General features: G+C 37.0%; 2 protein-coding genes across 2 annotated transcripts; one reads left to right on the forward strand and one right to left on the reverse strand.

The window, feature by feature from the left end:
* Positions 1-393: 393 nt before the first annotated feature.
* On the forward strand, positions 394-7,230 carry grik6 (glutamate receptor, ionotropic, kainate 6). Its single transcript, XM_084395216.1, has 10 exons — positions 394-561; positions 916-985; positions 2,626-2,657; positions 2,759-2,938; positions 3,083-3,309; positions 3,486-3,583; positions 4,864-5,081; positions 5,165-5,384; positions 6,139-6,383; positions 6,530-7,230. The coding sequence occupies exons 1-10, from the start codon at positions 559-561 to the stop codon at positions 6,626-6,628; spliced, it is 1,392 nt and encodes a 463-aa protein (XP_084251342.1). The 5' UTR covers positions 394-558; the 3' UTR covers positions 6,629-7,230.
* Positions 7,099-19,484, reverse strand: plch2b (phospholipase C, eta 2b; the record flags this gene model as incomplete). Its single annotated transcript, XM_084395218.1, has 21 exons — positions 7,099-7,582; positions 7,749-8,970; positions 9,071-9,150; positions 9,257-9,403; positions 9,748-9,832; positions 9,898-10,022; positions 10,133-10,240; positions 10,438-10,623; positions 10,708-10,796; positions 11,369-11,472; positions 11,581-11,661; positions 11,741-11,848; positions 11,957-12,128; positions 14,565-14,685; positions 15,199-15,402; positions 15,483-15,576; positions 15,727-15,897; positions 17,027-17,143; positions 17,276-17,535; positions 18,270-18,416; positions 19,250-19,484. The coding sequence occupies 21 exons, from the start codon at positions 19,482-19,484 to the stop codon at positions 7,566-7,568; spliced, it is 3,873 nt and encodes a 1,290-aa protein (XP_084251344.1). The 3' UTR covers positions 7,099-7,565.
* Positions 19,485-21,399: the final 1,915 nt, after the last annotated feature.

A 21,399-nucleotide genomic window follows, 5' to 3' on the forward strand; every position in this document is an offset into this window, starting at 1 on the left:
CTTTCTTTTAATGTATTTTTATTTTATGAGTGATTTTGTCCACTTTATTAATATTAGTATTATTTTGTTTGTTTATTCTTAATGAAATAATCTGAAGGTTTAAACAATTTGAGATTATTTCATCCTTTCAGTTTTTCTTTAGTTTTTCTTTGAAGGTATGCTTGGTAATCCCAAGCATACTTACAAGGATACACTGGTGTTGAAGAGCGTGCTATTTATTATAATATTTTTTTATTTTCAATATTAGGTCAGACTGACCTAAGACATTGAAATTTGACACAAATGTCAAAATTTGAAATTGCATGAATTTTCAATATCGCCTAGGCCTATCTAATATATAGAGAATATCAGATCTATAATTCATCATGCGCTAGAATATTCTATCAACCCACTTTTCATTATAAGTGTCTGAATGAGTTTCTCCACCCCCTGAAACTCATTGGCTTTTCCCAAGCCTTTAGTGGGAACCCTCTATTCATTATTGTAAACCACACCACTGTCTTGATCAGCATCAGTGTCAGAGCAGTCCCAGCACAGTGGAATTTCACTGCAGACATCATGGTAAGTATAAGATTAGGGGGACGCTGTTTGATTTGAACCTTTTAAAGTCACTGCTTTTGTGTGCTGGAAACTCTGAGAATACATTGGTGGTCCTTGTAAAAAATAGTGTTTTTGCTCATGTATTATTGTCATTAACCTCAACAAAATATTAAGCAACAAGAACTAATATAAAATGTGGTTAAACAAATATTAAGGGATAAATGGTTATAAATGTTATTTACAATGTATGTGTTACAGGTCAGCATATGTTTTTTTATTTTAAAATTGCATATGCTTTAGCATATTTAATACAGAAATATTTGTATTTATTTTGTTTATGTTTTAAATAAGTCAGATTGTCTGTTTGGCTTGCAGGTCAGAATCAGCAACATGTTGGGAATTGTCTCTTTATGCTTTTTGCTGGGGTCAGAGTTCTGCATAGCAGGTACAAGTTTGATTTCTAATATATGGATATGTAATGTAAAAGTTAAATAGCAGTGATGTTTTTTGTCTCGTGTGAAATTGTTATGATGTAATGGCATCACACAGCACAATTATTTCTTGTATTCCATCTTAAAATCGCCTCTCTTTCTCAAAGGAACACACTATAGTGGCATTAGTTACTTGTACGGCATCTCGCGTAATTTCAGAAACAGCAGCTATTATGAAATCCGTGCCAACTTGCCATGTCCTCGCCGCATGAAGTTATTGAATTTCACAGGCCTGTCATATGATAAATGGCTGAAGAATCAGCTGGGCACATCATCAAAGATAGTGACCACATCCTGCTTGGCACACTTCAAACCCCATTCTGACAGAGAGGAAGCCAGCCAGCTGAAACCTTCTCAAAAACGGTTATAAATCAATTCAAAGCCTTGAACAAGCAGAACAGTGTTTAAGACATGCCAAGCTATGACAGCACGTCGAGGACCCTCTGTGTCTGTCATAAATTCAATAAGAGGAGCTGATGAGTGTCAACATCACTCTATGGTGTTGATGGAGCCCTGAGGGCTTTGCTTAACTTTAACTTCAGATACTCTTTGACTGCCCTGACCAGGACTTCGTGATCGAGTGACAAAAACATCAACTCCAATTAGTCACAGTTCAGCCCTGCAATGAGATTGTTGTCTCGCACTTTTGAGAAAGGAGAAAAACACAGCCAAACGCTGCGGGTTCCGGAAACCCGGAAGCTGCCTAAGAGGGCATCAAACGCAGCCGTGCCATTCACTCATCATTATCTCCCTGAGATTCGCAGACTGAGCGAGGATGTGTGTTTTTTTTTTTGCTAAAGATGGCTGCCGAACAAAAGGTTCTCTGATGACTCTGGCTAATTTAAGAGGGAGCTATTTGTGACACAAATGCAGCAGGAAATCAAGACTCCCAGCCAGAGAACTGATTTGGCAGATCAATAGAGGAGCCACTGAAATCTTGGCCATGTCTCTCTATGTCAACTTGAGGTCATTTTTGAACAAACACACTCTTGAACAGATCTAAGCTTTTCAAATGTGTTGACTCAGTAGGACGCTGTTTTGTTTATGGACTTCAATCCCTTCAAATTTCATTTAACTTTTTGTTTTAGCTGACATGCTTATTTATGTGATGGACAGAGTCCTGTGATGAGATTTTAGGAGCTACCGTTCAAAATTTTGGGGTCGGTAAGGTTTGTTTTGAGAGAAATTAATACTTTTATTCAGCAAAGACGCATTACAGATTTCTGTTTGAAACAAATGCTGTTCTTTCGAACTTTCTATTCACCATGTATCACGGTTTCTACAAAAATCTTAAGCAGCACAACTGTTTTCAACATTGATAATAATAAGAAATGTCTTACCAAATCAGCATATTAGAATGATTTCTGAAGGATCATGTGACACTGAAGACTGGAGTAATGATGCTGAAAATACAGCTTTGCCATCACAGGAATTACATTTTAAAATATATATATAAAAATTTTTTAAATAATATTTCACAGTATTACTGTTTTTTACTGTGTTTTGATAACATATGCCTTTCAAAAACGGCAGTATATTTGAATTCATAATAAATTAATTATATTGTTAATATTTTTTTATTTTTTCATTTCAGCAAGGCAAGAACTGATAGTTACCACCATAAAGGTAAAAATTAACTATGAAATGTGATGTTTGTATTTTAATATTATTTACATAGCCTAAACAATAATAATATTATACTAACAACTTAAATGTTTTATTTTCAGCAAGACCCCTACACAATGAGCAAGGGCTCGCAGTTAGAAGGCTACTGTATGGATCTGCTCACTGAGCTGGCTAAGAAACTGGGTTTCAAATACAAAGTTCACCTGGTGAAGGATGGATCGTATGGCCGGCAGGACGAAAGTGGAAACTGGAACGGAATGATTGGGGAGGTTGTTAGAGGGGTATGTTATGCATTTTACAGAAAAATACACAATAGTACATATTGTACTACTACATATAAATCTAAAATCAGCATGGCAATTAAATCATCCATGACATTAATCCTTCCCAAGTAGTGTGAAACCTTCCATGTATTTTGTTCTCAGGAAGCTGATCTCGCCGTGGCTCCCCTCACTCTCACTGCTGCCCGTGAGAAGGCTGTGGGAATGACAAAACCTTACATGCAGACCGGAATCAGTATCCTCCTCCGCAAAGATATCGTTTCTGAGGAGGCCGGCTTTTTTGACTTCCTCTCCCCCTTCTCTGGGGAGACCTGGTTCGGCATCCTGATTGCATACTTTGTGACTGCAGTCTGCATCTGCATTGTGGGAAGGTCAGAGAAATGAGCAGAACACCAGAGACGCATAGAACAAGAGCACTTACTCATTTACTACACACACAAAGCGTTTAACGGTACAATCAGTAAAACTGCTGCCCTGTTTTTCAGAACAAGGATGGTTTCTGAATAGGATTTTTTTCCTGAACTGTTTTCTGTCTCTTTATATCAAGGTTGAGTCCATGTGAATGGAGTGAGCCTGAGACAGAGCCGAATCGCTTCACACTTCTCCACAGTTTATGGTATGCCGTAGGAGCCCTAACCCTGCAAGGTAATCATCAAAATTAATGTAATTTTAATGGTCATGCACTGAAAAGCCCATAGTCCTGATCCTTCGAATGCAGAATACAAAATACTATATTTTATTTTCAATATGCTTCACATCCCCTTTTTTTTCACTACATGATGTTTTATGTAACAAAGTTCGGGAGGAGCATGTTCAGGTAATCATCCAATCAGCACAAGAAGAAGCCAGTATAAATAAAGCCTTCCCTTACCTCCTGTCTCATGGCAAATTTCTCAGCATCCCGCCACCACCCCATCACCTCACACTAGGCTGGGTCTGCTCATAGATACCTATGATCTATACATTCATAGGGGGGAGTACTCTGGGGTCGGGCCGAATTCCGAGCTCGGAGCCCTCCCCCCGGACAGCAAGCCAAATACGCATTATAATATTACATCAGATTTCATTAACATGTGAACTCGTGAAACCTATGACAAAATTTGTGGAATTTTCACCAAAATTTGTTCAGATCACATTCAGACCAAACCTCTCAATTATAACTTATTGGAATTTTCATGTTTTTCTGCAGAACCTTATGGAATATTTTTCAATAATAACGGATTATTTATATTTATTGAGTGGTCAGGTGTGGTGGGAAATTTCTTGTTTACGTCATGTCCATCAGTGTTATTTTACTATTATTTATATACTATTATAATTTGTATTAATATTTTATTATAATTTTATATTCATTTTTTTGTATTCATTTTTTTTTTTTTTTTTTTTTTTTTTAATTAGGCTATAGTTTACTTTAGTAATTGTATGTTCTTTTGTTATTATTTATTTATTTACACATATTACTATTTTACACATATCTACTTTTTAAAAAAAATTTAATTACTATTTAGATTTAATGAATCAATTTATTTTAGTTCAGTTTTAGTTTTTATTCATTTTCAGTTGGTAATTTTAGTGCTTCAACTTAAACTAATTTCATTTAAACTTTTATTTCAATAGTGCACCTTTAACAAAATTGCTGTCGAAGAAGCAAAACTTGTAAAATGTCATCGCCACCGTGCCCTTATAGAGTATGCAAAGATTTACGAAAATCAAAAGAAATGAACAATAATATCCTTGCTTCTATCCTTTCAACCAACTGTCTTTAAAAACAGGAATATGCATATAACATGCAAGAATACTCAGCATTACAAGGTGTACTTGGCCTTTTATTGCTGCCTGCAGCTGTTTTTCCTTCTGAATTACTTTTCAGTCTGTGATAATGGAGAGATAACGTTTTTTCCTCTCATTTGTTTTGCTTTCTGCAGGTGCAGGCCCTCACCCTAAAGCTGTGTCAGGAAGGGTTATCAGTTGTACCTGGTGGTTGTTTGCCGTCGTGCTCCTGGCCTGTTATTTTTCCAGTCTTAATTCCTCTCAGGGGTCTGACTCTGCTCCGCTCATGATTAAAGGGTTTGAGGACTTGGCTAATCAGGAAGTAATAGAATATGGAACGCTTGCCGGCTCCTCCACCCTCGCCTTCTTTAAGGTCTGATCACATGAATCATATCTGCACATTTTTCTGATTTGTAAAACTCCTTCCTGCCAGATGTTAACATTCTTTTTGCGCAGAACTCCAATAACCCATCTTACCGTCGCATCTATGAGCACATGGAGCGGAGGAAGAGTTTCGTGACCTCTATGGATGAGGGTGTCCAGAGAGCAAAGGAAGGAAATTATGCTTTCATTGGAGAATCGGTGTCGCTGGACTTGGCTGTGGCACGACATTGTGAACTGGTCCGTGCACATGAGGTCATCGGGATGAGAGGTTACAGCATTGTAACTCCTCTTGGTGAGACAAACATATTTGTGCACTTCTTTTTAATGGACGTAGTTTAAAAACTTAAAGTGCCCCTAGTATGTTATTTTAAAGGTTCCTGACTTAGTTTTGGAGGTCTCCTACAACAGGTTTACATGCATCCAAAGTCAAAAAACACATTCATTTTCTAATAATATACATCAGCATCACTTTTTTTCTTACAGTGTCTGAAACGGTTCAATCAAGGATTTGGTCTCTCTAAACCCAAACTTTCTGAGAGACTACTCTGCTCTGATTGGTCAGATGTAGATCAGATTAGATTCCTTTGTTTTTACATCGCATACAGATGACAACATTGTCAAAATGATCTCCGCGAATCTCCACACAGATCCGCAAAAACGATTAAAAACTACGCACCTACACGTACTACGCATGTGCATGACAACAGTTTTCAAAGGTTTGCGTTTTCTGTCCCCAAAAATGTCGTCGTCCTAAAAATGAATAGCCAAAACGCATAAAGAGTTTTCTATTTTTAGTTGAAAATGGTTTTGTGTAAACAGGTCCTAAAACTTTGCAGACCTTTTACATTCACAAACAGCTATTTGACATTACATGAAATAGTAATATTTGAAAAAGGATAATGGAGGCACTTTAACATACTAAGTTTACCCAAGAGATTCTTTTCAGGTGGATTATTTAAAGGGAGGCAAAAGACATCTTGATGTTTCTTGCTGCAGTTCAATCTGCAGTGAATGGTTTTAATTCCTCAGTCTCTTTCTTGGAACAGGATCTCCTATGCTGAAGAACCTGAGCGTGGCCATCCTGCAGCTGAGCGAGGCTGGGGAGCTGGCGTACATGCGCACTAAGTGGTGGGCCAGCAGCTGTATACCGGATAGTGCCAAAGCCTCGTCTCTGAGGGCTCATGGCATGAAGGGCATCTTCCTGGTTCTGGCTATAGGCCTTGGGATTGGAGTGCTGCTCTCCTTGTTTGAACTCACCTCAAAGTCTCGTAGCACTGCAGGGGAGCAGAAGGCAAGTAATGCCAATCACACACACACAGCATTTTCATTGGCTTTAAGCTTCAGCACAGATTTCAACTGAACAGTAGCACATTTTCATAAGCGTTTTTGATCATTATAAAATGTTCGGTGAAAATAAATCTGTTCTCAACCATACAGAAATCCTGCTGCACAGTTTTGACTCAGGAGCTGAGCCAGCGTTTGAGAATGACCAACACAAAGGGAGACCAAGAACCCTCAGACAAGAACAAGGCATAAAAGGTTAAACAACAGTGATGTAATATGTACGTCTTACATAGCAGAATTACTTAACTGTTCATACTGTAGGTCTGTACATTCTCTGGTGTTAGGTATTTTTACTATTTCTCATGCTAGAAAATATATTTTATGCTTTTTAACAGATACATAATTATGTACATGTTAATACATAATTTTCATTTTTTAAAACGTTTTAGATTTAAATCAAGCTACTTGTTTGTTCAGTGAAGATGGTGCAGTGAGGTGCCTTCTTTTCATTTGAATATTGCAGCAAAATCTCATGTAGCTGTTTTATTTTAGATAATTATCATGCATTCCAACTTGCAACCATAATTTAGACCATCATTATGAGTCTAAAATGTTAATGTGAAATCTATTTTGCTAATGAATGACAAAGATTGGAGACATCTGAAAATGTCTATAAAAAAAGTAAAATATTTTATAGAAGTAAAAATGACAAGTAACATATTACAGTTGTTTTGTAATTCGAACATGGGGAACATACATACAGTTGTGTAAAAAACAAAAATCACCTCTTACTGTCACAAAAGAGGTATTCGTTCTGGCACCATGTATATTAATGAATTAATAAACTTGGACTTACACCAAAGTGTGATTGCATTATTTAAGAAACAATCAGTAGAAGCATATGTTTAGTTTTAAACACAGAGTCTTTAAATTCATTATATCTAAATCAAAATGGCAGCTTCCAGATGCAAAAGACAGAATGTAACATTCCAGGCTACTTTTTGAAAAAAATATGAACACATGAGCCCAGATGACATGCAGATGATTAAGATTTAAGCAAAATAATATTTGTACAAAATACAAGTTTGCTTTTCTTCCTGTAGCATCTGTCCATATCCGTCACAGTAGCTGCGATGTGGCATTTTCTTTTCGGCTCTGTTTCTTTTTAGGTTTCACATGCATGGCTTTTCTACAATGTTGAGGAATCTAAAAATGTATAAATAAATATAAAAACAGTCAAATCTCTACTCAGGTAGAAATATAGCGTGATTTTTGATAGACATTTTAACCAACATGAAAAGAGCATTCATTTAAAACACAATTTATAATTTAGGAAAGAGCCTTTGGCACTTTTCTGTGCGTTACGACTTACCTCTGAAAAACAGTGGTGAATGGCAGCGAATCTCACGCATTTTCTGCTCAAACAGAGCATTCATTTCCCTCTGCAGTGTGCCCATTGTCTGCTGCTGGTTGTCAGGGAAACGAGATGGCAGAGAACTCAGGTCAAGGCTGTCCAAACTACTTAGGCTGCTTGATTCACTTTCAGCAAGGTTGTGATTATTAGCAGCAGAGTTTTTTGGTGCAGAGTAACTACACTGTGGGAGAGGGTATTGGTTGAGGAATTCTTTCCTAATGAGACCAGTTGTGTTTGGCGGAGAGGGCGGACGGCGTCTTGGGACGCTTTGTGATCTGCATCCTTTAAATGGTGAATCTTTGGAAGATGGTGTGCCTTGATCATTCCTGCGTCTGCTCAGCGCAGGTGTTGCGGGGATTGACATTGGTTGCCACAGGGGGTTAAGCCTACCATCTATAGAGGCTCCGAATTTATTATTGAGTACCGGATTTCTGGTGTTTAATGTTCCACTAGAAGGATCCAGTACACCATCAGGTATTGGATGGAAATTCAAGAGTTCACACTTTTGTGTAGGTTCCGACTGAATTTTTAGATGGCTCTCTTGATGTTCACACAGCTCAGGTTCCTGCACTGAATCCTCAATAACAGATGTAGCACCTGAGATCTGCTTCAACAAGAGTTGCTCATTCATTGTAGAAGCAGGATCCTTCTTCTTAGGTACCTGTAAGTCTGTAGACTCGCACTCCTGTTTAGATGTTGGAGGTAATTCATTTAGTTTTGAAACCGTCAACTCCTTGTTATCCTCAAGGTGTGATTGAACCACAGAAGTCTGAATGTCCAATTCTGAATCAAATGCTAAGTTGTTATAGTCCATAGCCACTCCTGCTCCACCAGAGCATGTGATTGAGGACAGGCGGCGCCGTGCCTCATGAGATCCTTCTGGCTCCTGAAAACAGACCTTATGGGCCCTTCTCAGGGGTTCACTTTGAGCTCCTCTGAGCAACGACGCAGACTGTGAGGTGCTCCTGCTGCCCTTCGAGCTCACGTCATCACTGTAACGTCGGTTTAGAAAGTCCTCTTTGGTGTAGCAGTCGGCTAAACCCCTCACGACTTTTGTTTGGTTCTTCCCAGCTCCACTTTTACGCAGGAAGTTTGCACCGAATGACTTCCTTGTGCCGTCTTCAGAGGTCTGCATAAGGTTTTTCTGGATTAGCTGCTTTACTGCGTTGCTTGATTTGACCTGGTTATGAGTATATCAGAAAAATGGCAATTAATAAAAGGAAGAATAACTTCCTACAACAGCTACATTTATGTAAAAGAGAAATCTAATTCAAAGTTACCTTTCCTGTGATGTCATTAATGCCAACATGCACAAAGATAGATGCTTCTTCCACACCTTCTAAATAGACATGCCGATATCCTGTGGGACAAGAAAATAATATAAGGCTGATTGACTGAATTATTGATGAAAATGTAAATGTATACATTGTCTGTGCAATAAAGTCACCTATTGGCATGCGATTTACCTGGCATCATGCTTTTAAATGCTATGGTTCTCTGTCCAATGAAGTCTCGTCCAATTGGATCATGATCCCAAACCATAAAGCGCACCAAGGCAATCTGAGGCATGTGTATCGTAAACACTAGCGTTTCCTCCCACATGGGGTTAAAACCTGTTAGTATGACATTAAAATATGAGAAAAGTCCATATATTTAAAACAAAACTCAGCTGTTAATTTGCTAATCTTTAATTGCGACTAATGGTTCATTTTGAATCGGAGATAGCTGAAAAATGATTTGCGGTTCAGTCAGAGAGTTAGTTGCGAATACAATCACGAGATTGCATCTCATTTGAGTTCAAGACTCGTGTATTTTTTTGACTGACTGGTTCTTTTTGACAGGAATTGTTCTTAAGAGTCATTTGTTTGAGAACTGACATCACATGGAAAATAACTACTTTTAACTTGGCACAGTGCTTTAAAAAAGTTCGGTTTGCACAATCCAGATTTGTACTTACCATTGTCGTCCACTACTCTTGTCTGCTGTTTATTGCAATCAATAGGCAATCCAATTATCTCCACTTCCACAAAGGGATCTATGATCTGGACAACAAAGCAGTGAAACTCAGATTGCATGTTACTTTCATTTTAAGTATGAGTGAACTCACCTCTCCTCTGTCCCCTAACATGGAGTCTTTTGGCTTCGGTAGCTGCTGTCCACTAATTATCTTGAGCACTAGCTGAGATTTCCTGTGTCCTAGCAAAGGGTCTTCCAGTGTAGGATTAAAGGCACCTGAGGACAATCATTATGTGTGGTGAAGATTGCCTTTCAAAGAAAGTACTAAATAGTATGCATCAAACAAATGTATCTTTTTTACCTGTACTCTAGAGACACCATCTTACCTTTACACATGCATTTTGGCTTCAGCACATAGCCGCAGTTTCCATTTGCTGCAAATTTCGCCCTGTTCAGCTGTAGCATACGGCCTTCTGTTTGATAGTTGAGAGCGACTGGAAAGATGAAACAACATTTCAAACAAATGCACAATGCAACTGGGAAAAAAGAGAGAGCCATTTGCCAGCAGTGATCCATTGCTGTTCAAATAAAAGTCGTCGCTGTTTCATCATTAATGAAAAACAAAAGGCTTTGATGATAATTAGAAAGAAAATAATTCATAATAAATAAAAGAAAAAAAGCTAAATCAAACCTAAATGACATCCTGCATTCCAAAATGTCTGAGGATTGAAGTTGCTCGAATCAACACGGTAGTTGGAGGGGTAGACTCTTATGAGCTGTCGTTGATTGAAGCGAACTAACTGGGCAGGTTTTAAATGCAGAATCTGGTTAGCTATGCTCTCGTTTAAGGAGGAGACTTGCCAGCTGCACATGTATGCTGCAACACCAATACAGTTTATTTAGACATAAACATCAAGAATACATTTACAGTTTGTGCTCATAGAGGTTGCAACTGTCTTACCTTGAGTTTCTATATCATGAACACGCACTGACTTGGTGTATTTAACGAGATCAGAGAGGGCGCGAGAAAGTCTCATTGTTTTCCTTCGTCTGCAAAAATGTCCATAAAACATGGACTATCATTAGACTGGACAGATTTAGATACATACTGTAAAAAATGTTTGTAAGAATGCAACAATAAAACTATGACAATTGATTAACTGTAAGTTACCTCACTATATTATAGGAGATTTATTTTTTACTGTACAATAATGTATGTATGTATATATATATATATATTAATAAATATATTAATAAATAATATATTAATAAATTAATAAAATATTAAAATATTGAAAAAATATTGAAATATAAAAATATTATTTTGATATTCAATATTTTTTGTAATAAAAAAAACTTTTTGTTAAACCCGTAAAAAAAAGTTTTCATACATGATGCATCACATTTGATTTATATCATTTAAATAGTCATTTTTTCTCTCTTATTTTAATAATCAGTTATGTACATTGGGGCTGTTTAAATAAAATGTATTGCATAATTAAAAATACAGTCATGAATATACAGGCACCAAAATGCCATCCTGTAAATTAAATTGCATGTGTTTTTTTTTTACACAGTGCACAGAGAATTCAACAACAAACTGTATCTCCTGAAATACTCACTTGCCATAGTTGATGGCCTGTTTATCGTTACTGCTTGGGATTTCCTGATCAGTATCAGAGTCGCTCACATTGGGCTTCTTTTTTAATTTCACACGTTTTTTCTTCTAAAACACAGATTGTGGAACATCATCACACTAGATCGTATAATGCTGCTTTCGAGATATTTTCCCCAATTTTACTGGAAATGTGACAAGTGGAAAGTGTTTGCAGACCTTGCGCCTGAAGCTGCCCATGAACGACCTCCGTGAGCGTTTCTTTGATTCATCGCCCGTCTCTGGTGTTCCTTTAGTGGCCTGTAACCCAGAACACAGACACTCCAGAAGGGGAATAACCCAATTATTCTAATGTAGACAAAAGGAAAAAGCATCTCACATCTCCATTAAGTTGCTCCTCTTCCTCCTCGTCCTCTTCACCGCTGTCTTCATCAGACACATCCCCTTCCTCTGCATCAGCATCAATGTTTGCTGGCAGCTTCTTTCCCTGGAAAGCACCTCAGTGTTCATTTTTTCCCCATGATTTGGTCACAGAAATATTCTACTTTAAATTGTATGCAATGTTTTCTAAGACAAGTGTAAAATATTACCTCACCTTGACAAGTACTTTCCCTTTCAAAACCTCTGGAGATGGCAGACGCCTGGACTCATTGGTATTTATATTTGATAGGTCCAGCTTGTCCTGTAACACTTCCATGAGGTATTGAGCCATTTTCTTCTGCTGAGGCACAGTGCAGTGGTTCTCTATAGAAAGGATCACTGGGTATCTGACAGTGGAAGAATTAGTTTTATATATTATGATATGATACAAAATGATATATATATATATATATATATATATATATATATATATATATATATATATATATATATTATCATTTTATAATTTTTGTTTCTTTTTTAATTAATTAATTAATTAATTAATTACTTCTTTATTATTTTATGAAATTAATTTGTATAATTAAAAATATATTTTTTTAATTACTATACACTGCCCGGCTGAAAAAAAGCTTCTGTTTGGATTTAAATAGGCAAATGCGTAAGAGTTAATGATTGGATCATTATTGCAGTGATTATTTCTATATTTTGTTTCTAGAATGTTATGCGTTTGGCAGCAGTTCTTCTAACCCTTCTAACTTCTAAATATATGGAGTGTGTAGCTTTTCATTTCTTAAAGAATTATTTTAACACATGAATATGGGTCCAGACCATTGAAATTCATTGAAAGTCTTTGGAATGTGCTGGAGTAGACTTTACAGAGTGATCAACTCTTGCATTGTTAATACAAAATCTTGACCAAAAATGTATGCACCTCTTGATGGAATGTTGTGATTTTATTTCCATTAAGAGGTGCATACATTTTTGGTCAAGACCTTGTATTGACAATGCAAGAGTTGATCACTCTGTAAAGTCTACTAATTTAAGGTCTGGACTCAGAGGTGCCAATTCATGTGTGAAACTGATTCTTCATGCTCCCTCCCAACCATTCTTTCACAATTTGAGCATGATGAATCGTGACATTGTCATCCTGGAATATGGCCATGATAGGTCTTTCCATGTTTTTTTAAGAAATGAAAAGCTATACACTTCATCAATTAGGGTTAGAAGAACTGTTGCCAGACTTATAGCATGCTAGAAACATAATAATCACTGCAAAAATGATCCAATCATTGACCTTTTCAGCATTTACCTATTTACAGTTGTGGTCAGAATTATTGGTAAATATGATCAAAGATGGCTGTAAAAAATAAATCTGCATCGTTTATCCTTTTGATCTTTCATTTTAAAAAATTGCTAAAATCGAACCTTTCATTGCAGTTAACAAATTGAAAGTGGGGGAAAAAATCACATTATGAAATAAATGTTTTCTCCAAAACACATTAGCCACAATTACTGGCACCCCTAGAATTTTTAATGAGTAAAATATCTCTGTATATTCCCATTCATATTAAATTTTTTAGCACACCTAGCGTGACTAGGAACATGAAATTGTCTAGCTATGGATTCTTGTTTCACCGGAGTATAAATATGAGGAAACACAAAGGCCAAATTCCCTTAATCATCCATCACAACGAGTAAAACCAAAGAATATAGTTCTGATGTGCAGCAGAAGATTGTTAAGCTTCACAAAATAGAAAGTGGCTGTAAGAAAATAGCTAAAGCAATTCCCATTTCCACCATCAGGGCAATAATTAAGATGTTCCAATCAACTAAAGATGTTACGAATCTGCCTGGAAGAGGACGTGTGTTTATATTGTCATAATGTGAGGAGGAAAGTTTGAGTGGCCAAAGACTCTCCAAGGATCACAGATGGCGAATTGCAGAGAGTAGCTGAGTCTTGGGGTCAGAAGGACTAAGAAAAAAAAAAATCACCACATGTTGTTTGGGAGGGTTTCAAGAAAAATCCTTGTTCATCCAAAAACAAACTCCAGCACATTCAATTGTCAGACACGACTGGAACTTCAAAAGGGATCGGATTCTATTTTCAAATGACACAAAAAAATTCTTATTTTTGCCAGCAAACCCACCAGATGTGTTTGGTGCAAACAGGGATCAAAAGCACCCCATGCCCAAGGTCGTGGGTCCTGGACATCTTGTTCAGGTACATGGTATCATAGATTCTGGCGAATACCAACAGATAAAACAAAAATCAAAACCTGACTGCCTCTGCTAGAAATCTTATAATGGCCCGTGGTTGGATCTTCATTCAGGACAATGATCCAAAACAAACATCTAAGTCAACACAAAAATGTGTCACTGAGCACAAAATGAAGCTTCTGCCATGACATCCCAGTCCCCTGACCTGAACCCTATAGAAAATGAGTGGGCTGAACTGAAGAGAAGAAGCGCCAACATGGATCTGGGAATCTGAAGGATCTGGAGAGATTCTGTATGAAGGAATGGTCTCTGATCTCTTGTCAGGTGTTCTCCAAACTCATCAGGCATTATAGGAGAAAACTCAGAGCTGTTCTCTTGGCAAAAGGAGGTTGTAAAAAGTATCTAATAAAAGGGTGCCAATAATTATGGCCAATGTGTTTTGGAGAAAAGCATTTATTTCATGAAATATATGAAGCATTTATTTTTTACAGCCATCTTTGATCAGATTTCCCCAGTGTGCCAATAATTCTGACCACAACGGTAAATCCAAACAGCAACTTTCTTTCTTTTGTTCTTTTTTTGGCCAGGCAATGTAAATCACTTACTGAGTTTTGGCAAATGCATATTTGTTGATTGTCTCAACAACATCTTTAAAGAGGATTTTTGAGGTAAGTGTGTAACCATGATGCACAATAGGTTCCCCATCAGGACCATCCCAGCAGTCAACTAGAGAGACAGAGACAGGGACTGTGTTAGTTGAAGGATAACATGTTTTGTTTAAAGTCACAATGAAATCAAAATGATCAACTCTTGCTTTTTTAACGGAATATTGCAGTGTTTATTAAAATTATGTATCCGTGCACATCATTATTTTTTTTTAACTCTTGTGCCCTCATAATCTTTAATCAAAATAACCTCCCCTCCCTCTTGCAGCATCGTCTCTTCTCTTCTCTGATGATGTGTTTACTGGCCCAGCAACCTCTCAGTCACATGAGACCACAGCAAATCACAACGTTTCAACGATCCAATCAATTCCCCGTTGGACAAAATCAAGTCCCGCCTACATTTTTTCTTGTTCGAGAAGCCGTTTTACTCAGCTATACGTCATAATAGTGAATGCAGAGTTCAATGATAGTAATACCTTATTAAAATGTGTTGCTTTGATCAACACTTGATCTAAAATACATTCAGTTTGATTCCGCAGTATGTTAACAAGGACAAGCCTTAAAGTATTTCTACCTTCCACACAGCGACAGCCCGTCTGAAGCACATAAGCATACATATCAACCCGAGACTGAGACAGCAGCTGATCTCCAGTCAGGTAGGTGTTGTGAGAAGATGCGATGTAGTAGTTTGTCAGTGGCTGTGTCATGTCCTGATTTACTTGATGGTGTTCTGGGTTGAAGATGTCTCCTGCAGGACTACGCATGTAGTTGGTGAAACCTTAGAAAGCAAGAAAAATGTAGTAAAGGTTCAATGTTATAATTACCATAAAAAAATGAAGCACATGAAGAGTCTCTCACCATCAATACCCAGCAGCATATGTGTTTGGCTATCAGAACATGGCTCAAACTGGTTAATGATCATCTTGCAGTAGTCTTTAGTCACATTTACCATCTAGAAAAAAAAGAATATGCATCAAAAACGGAGCAATTCCAAGAGGGTCCTCGTAGCATTGGTGCTCGGGCCCTAATTACAGTTCAACGCCATCAAAAGAGTAATATATTTAACAAATACATGACGATACGCAAAATGAATCACACCAGCCTTTTGCTCATTTTCCAAGAAGCGGTGGAGGTCGTTCACGTCCATGTGCTCTTTGTGGTTACTGTAGGTGATCATTAGTAAGTAAAGATCTCTGCGTGTGGAGATCAGCTTGTAAAAGGTGCAGAATTCCTCAAACGTCAATGATCCCTGGTCATCGTCAGTGTCAGCCTCCTGCGAATGCAGAGTTTTCTTTCAAATGAGATACTTAGAAACATAATCTCACACATATTTCATGAAGTATAATGTGCATTTGTTGGATAATGTTTTAAAAAAAAGAACATTTAGAAGGTGAAACAATCACTTTTTTCTCAGGTTTTTAGTTAGTGATTCCCTTGTTACCTAATAATTCTTTTTTTGTACTTTCAGTGAAAGTAGTGTTGTGGTATTGGTTGCAGTAGAAATATATATGTCTCCATTAAGGATTAGAGGCACTAGAGTTAAGACCTTAACCAGTTTTAGACAACACCATCTGTTCAAGATGAACCATATGTTACATACTCAGAGCGTACTCATCGGCATCTTTGCTAGTAGCACTGTGGAGGTGTTTTAAACCAATATAACCTGGCACAGGACATCAGTAATAATATTTGAGAAAAACTATGTAGAAATAGCACATAGTAGAATGAGACTTGTCAAAAATACCAGCTAGGAGAATGTGTTTGATATGCTCATTCAAGCTAGCTTGCTTGTTTGCCTACTCAACGGCAGCTCTGTGTACTGTGGAACGGAATTTACATTTACACAATACTGTTAGGGGTCAATAAGATTTAAAAAAAAAAATAATAATTCAGCGGGGATGCATTCAATTGATCCAAAGTGACAGAAAATATATTTATAGGTTACAAAAGATTTCTATTTCAAATAATGCTTTTCTTTTGAACTTTCTATTCATTAAAGAATCCTAAAAAATGTTATCACGGTTTCCACAAAAATATTAAGCAGCGCAACATTGATAATAATAAGAAATGTGAGAACTTGAGCACCAAATTAAAATAATTTCTGAAGGATCATGTGACACTCAAGACTAGAGTAATGGTTGCTGAACATTCAGATTTACATCACAGGAATAAATAATATTTTAAAATATATTGAAATTTAAAAAAAGTGATTTAAAATTGTAATAATATTTCCCAAATACAGCCATGGTGAACAAAAGAGCGTGATGAAAAAAAAAAATCTTACCCCAAACTTTTGAACTGTAGTGTGAAGCTTATTAAGGATGAAGCTACACAATTTTTAAATCAGCTGTTATTAGTACTGAATTGTTTTATTTAGTAGTAGTTATATATATAAAATGTACCTGGAACATTTCTTTGACTTTCTGCTTTGGAAGGTTCACATTGAGCTTGTGGAGCAGCTGCAGAACCTCTCCAATGCTCAGATTCCCATCTCCATTTTTGTCAGCTTCTGAAAAGGTCTGTCTCAACCATTTGCAACAAGATGTAAGGAAATATCCACTCAACACATCACAATTCACACAAACTGAAACGGGTCACATGGGTGGCGCTATGGGAGGATTCAGTCCATCACCTTCCCCCTCAGAGAGGACACAATTAAAAGGATATTGATCTCGTGTCCGTTGCCTTTTTGCCAGACTGTCCTCGTCACTGATGCCTGCCAGGAGGTATTTAAGGCCAGTGATCCAGGTCCGTGCCTCTTCTCCATTCGTGGAAACCAAGTCAAGAGATTCCACATGGTCTCCGTGGTAAATACTGAAGCAGCAGTTTGGATCAAAGTTACTGCTGGCAAATCGCCTGAAAACCTCAGTTCTCATCCCCTCACAGACCTCATGGATAGAGTCTATGGTGACTAAATAAACCATGAACAAAGAAAAAACAGTGCAGTGCTCTGAGCGTTTGATCATTTCTTCAGTAGTTCAGACTTTCTGACAAAACAATCTTTAGAGAAAAATACCTGTAGGCTACCTGATCGGAAACAAGTTGTAGCACACATCTGTTTAGCATGACGCTATACATGTTGACAAAACTCACTTTTAGCAAAAAGTTAGTTGGTAGCAAATCAAAGCCATTCAGATAGCATACTACCTGCATGCTTTTTCAATATAATTTTCTAGAATACCTGGATAAACAGTTAAGAGCTTACGTACTGTTATACTGTATACCACAATGCTATGTGCTGGACCTTTCATTTCCAGTATGACCAATGGACCAGTAATTCCAGATGTGATTTTTAACATCTTTCTTGACTCATTGTTTGGTTGTTTTTACACTCACTATTAAACATGCAATGTGAAGAGATCATGTGATAAATGTAGTGAGGTCACTACTGTTTACTGTCTACTGTTTCACTTTAAAAACATTATTTATTTTTTATTATTTATTCATATTATTTATGCAATATTGAGTGAGCAGTATATTACATTCCTAGCATGCCAAGAGTTGATTCTTTAAATATTTCCTATTTCAAAAGTACTGTAGGCTACATGAACTGCAAACTGCACTTGTTGTTGAGGTGTTCAAAATAACAAGCACATGCTGACATCATGTACCCCAGCAGCCCAAACAGTTTCCTATCTGACTCACTTTTAGCTCTCTCATGTTTTCTGGAGGGCCTCCAGCGGATGCAGGACTTGTGCTCATCTAGGTAGAAGAGGCGCACCAGAGCCTTGGATTTTCCTCTCAGTTTAATCATTTGAGATCCGGCCTGCATGTTGCACATGCATCTCTCCACTGCAAAAGAGGATTTTAATGATTAATATTTGGCTGCACATATGTTATTGGCATGTAAACAGGCCACTGTTATGATTGCGTCTGTACATTATTTTAAATATATTTTGGCACTGTTCATTTCTTTAGTGTGTGCACCTTTAAGAACATAATTTTAATGTCAGAGTTTAAAGCAGTTGCATCAAGTTCCATTTCAATCAGATTACACAACTGCGTCACACACGCACAGGTTCGTAAGGCTGTTTACTGTGCGCTGGCATGCATCATGGAAACAGTACTACAATCATGACGAACTCAGAGACAGCATCTTATAAACATGCAATAATTTGTTTGTATCATTATTGGAAGGATATCTCTTTATTTCAAGGCATAATATACCAATACCAGATGAATCATATCATATATTATTAAAATGAATTTTTTTCTACTTTCTGTTTATGCCAGAATTACATTCTAATGGACCAGGAGTCACCAAAGGTTACTTTTAATGGTCAACTCAGGGTATGCTTTGCTTTCAAAAAGTTGCTTTGGAGGAGCGGATCAAGGACAGAGGGTCATGTGACGCAGCTAGTCAGTCTAATCTCCGGGGATTGTATGTGTCCATATGCCGTGAGGTGCATTTCTCCTGATGGCAATAATTTAGGACACTGTTTTATTGTTTTAAGTGCACTCAAAGTACTTACTTAAAAGGTAAATAACATGCAAAATGACTCTGAAACTAAATTACGTTTAAACTATAACATTTTAGAACTGCTGAAAAGTTACTGAAGTACACCCAGCAATTAGATAATTTCATATTTGTAATAAAAATATTGGATCAGTGTCTTAATTCTTACCTATCTGGCCCATTCTCCATTTTGGCGATGCAACAATGCTTCCTCCTATCCAGAAGAACTCCTCAGCCAGACGTGATATCGCAGCTTTCTGCCATAGTTTAGGTGAAGTCATTATAGAAGGAGAGGGTGATCGGAAAGGTGAAGGCGACCTCCTCCCAGGACTCACGGGACGCCGGGTTAGAGACGGTGAAAACAAGGTTGGAGATGATGGTGCCATTCCTGGAGATGTGTTCATCACTGCTGGACACTTGTGTAGTCATAACCTAGACCTCTGGTCATGTTCCTCGCCCACCGTATCAGTTTTGTAATTCATAAGGTCAGCTCTCTTCCACTAGCGGCATCCAGTTAGACAGGTGTTACTGAAATGATGAGCCAACAATTCTCAAGGGTAGCAATGTGCATGCGGACAGATGACTTAATTCCAGTTGACACCTCTTCTTGACTGATCCTCTTAGCAATTGACCCTCCCTCTGGTCCATTGATGTTGTGTTTTCTTCAGAAATTCCAGTGTGAGGGCAATTAGACTGCCATGGTGAATGGATGTGCTGTGGAGGCTAGTTTAGGAGGAACTGGGACGGGAAGAAGAGTCACACGTGTCAGCAGTCAGTAAATCTCTAATCCAGGATGAGGAGAAGGCATTGCTCGTACTAGGGGATTTTCATGCCTTGCTTGTCAACTTGAGGAAAAGGATAGGGGATGAAATATCAATAGTTGGAATAATGTTAATTAAAAATGGAAGCATGAAATGAATCTGGGTTCCATTACTACATGTATATCAAATTCATTTATAAGCTTTTCTTCAAAAAATTTATTAAATATATTTAATGTCTTATGAACTAACACCTGATTAACTGTTCTTATAAAACATACATATACATACATATATATACACATACATATATATACACATATACATATATACATACACATATACATATTATATATATATATGTATATATATATGTATATGTACGCAAGTATATATATATATATATACATATTATATATATATATATGTATATATATATGTATATGTACGCAAGTATATACACACACACACACACACACACACACACACACACACATACATACATATATATATATATATATATATATATATATATATATATATATATACAGTGCTATGCATAAGTTTAGACACCCATGCTAAAGTTGACTAAAAAGAGGAATAAAAAATCATCTTTTGGAAATTGAACTCAATGCCTTAATTTAAAAAATTAGGAAAAATCCAACCTTTAAGGACACCAATTTTCTTTGTGAATGAATAATGTATCGTAAATAAATAAAGGTTCTTCCTTAAAATACAGGGTGCATAAGTTTGGACAACCCCATGTTAAATTCCCATAGAGGCAGGCAGATTTTTATTTTTAAAGGCCAGTTACTTCATGGATCCAGGATACTATGCATCCTGATAAAGTTCCCTTGGCCTTTGGAATTAAAATAGCCCCACATCATCACATAGCCTTCACCATACCTAGAGATTGGCATGGAGTACTTTCCATAAGATCATCTCTCAATGCAAATCAAACCAGCTATTAGGCTAACTGAAATAAAACCATGCCAATCTCTAGGAATGGTGAAGGCTATGTGATGATGTGGGGCTATTATAATTCCAAAGGCCAAGGGAACTTTATCAGGATGCATAGTATCCTGGATCCATGAAGTAACTGGCCTTTAAAAATAAAAATCTGCCTGCCTCTATGGGAATTTAACATAGGGGTGTCCAGACTTATGCACCCTGTATTTTAAGGGAGAACATTTATTTATTTACGATACATTATTCATTCACAAAGAAAATTGGTGTCCTTAAAGGTTGTATTTTTCCTCATTTTTTTAATTAAGGCATTAAGTTCAATTTCCAAAAGATGAGTTTTTATTCCTCTTTTTAGTCAACTTTAGCATGGGTGTCTAAACTTATGCGTAGCACTGTATATACACACACATACACATATACACACACACATAGTCACAAAACAGGAGATGAGGCACGTAGATCAACTGAACAGGATTTTTATTTATAGAACGATAATGATCATCAATCACGTAAGTGAATGGCATAAGCAGTTCTATTTGACAATCACACTTAACTGAAGAACATCCATCTTTGCAGAATCAATCCTGGAGTTTTC

Source organism: Rutilus rutilus, assembly GCF_951802725.1.
Source record: "Rutilus rutilus genome assembly, chromosome: 22".
NCBI classification, from domain to species: Eukaryota; Metazoa; Chordata; class Actinopteri; order Cypriniformes; family Leuciscidae; genus Rutilus; species Rutilus rutilus.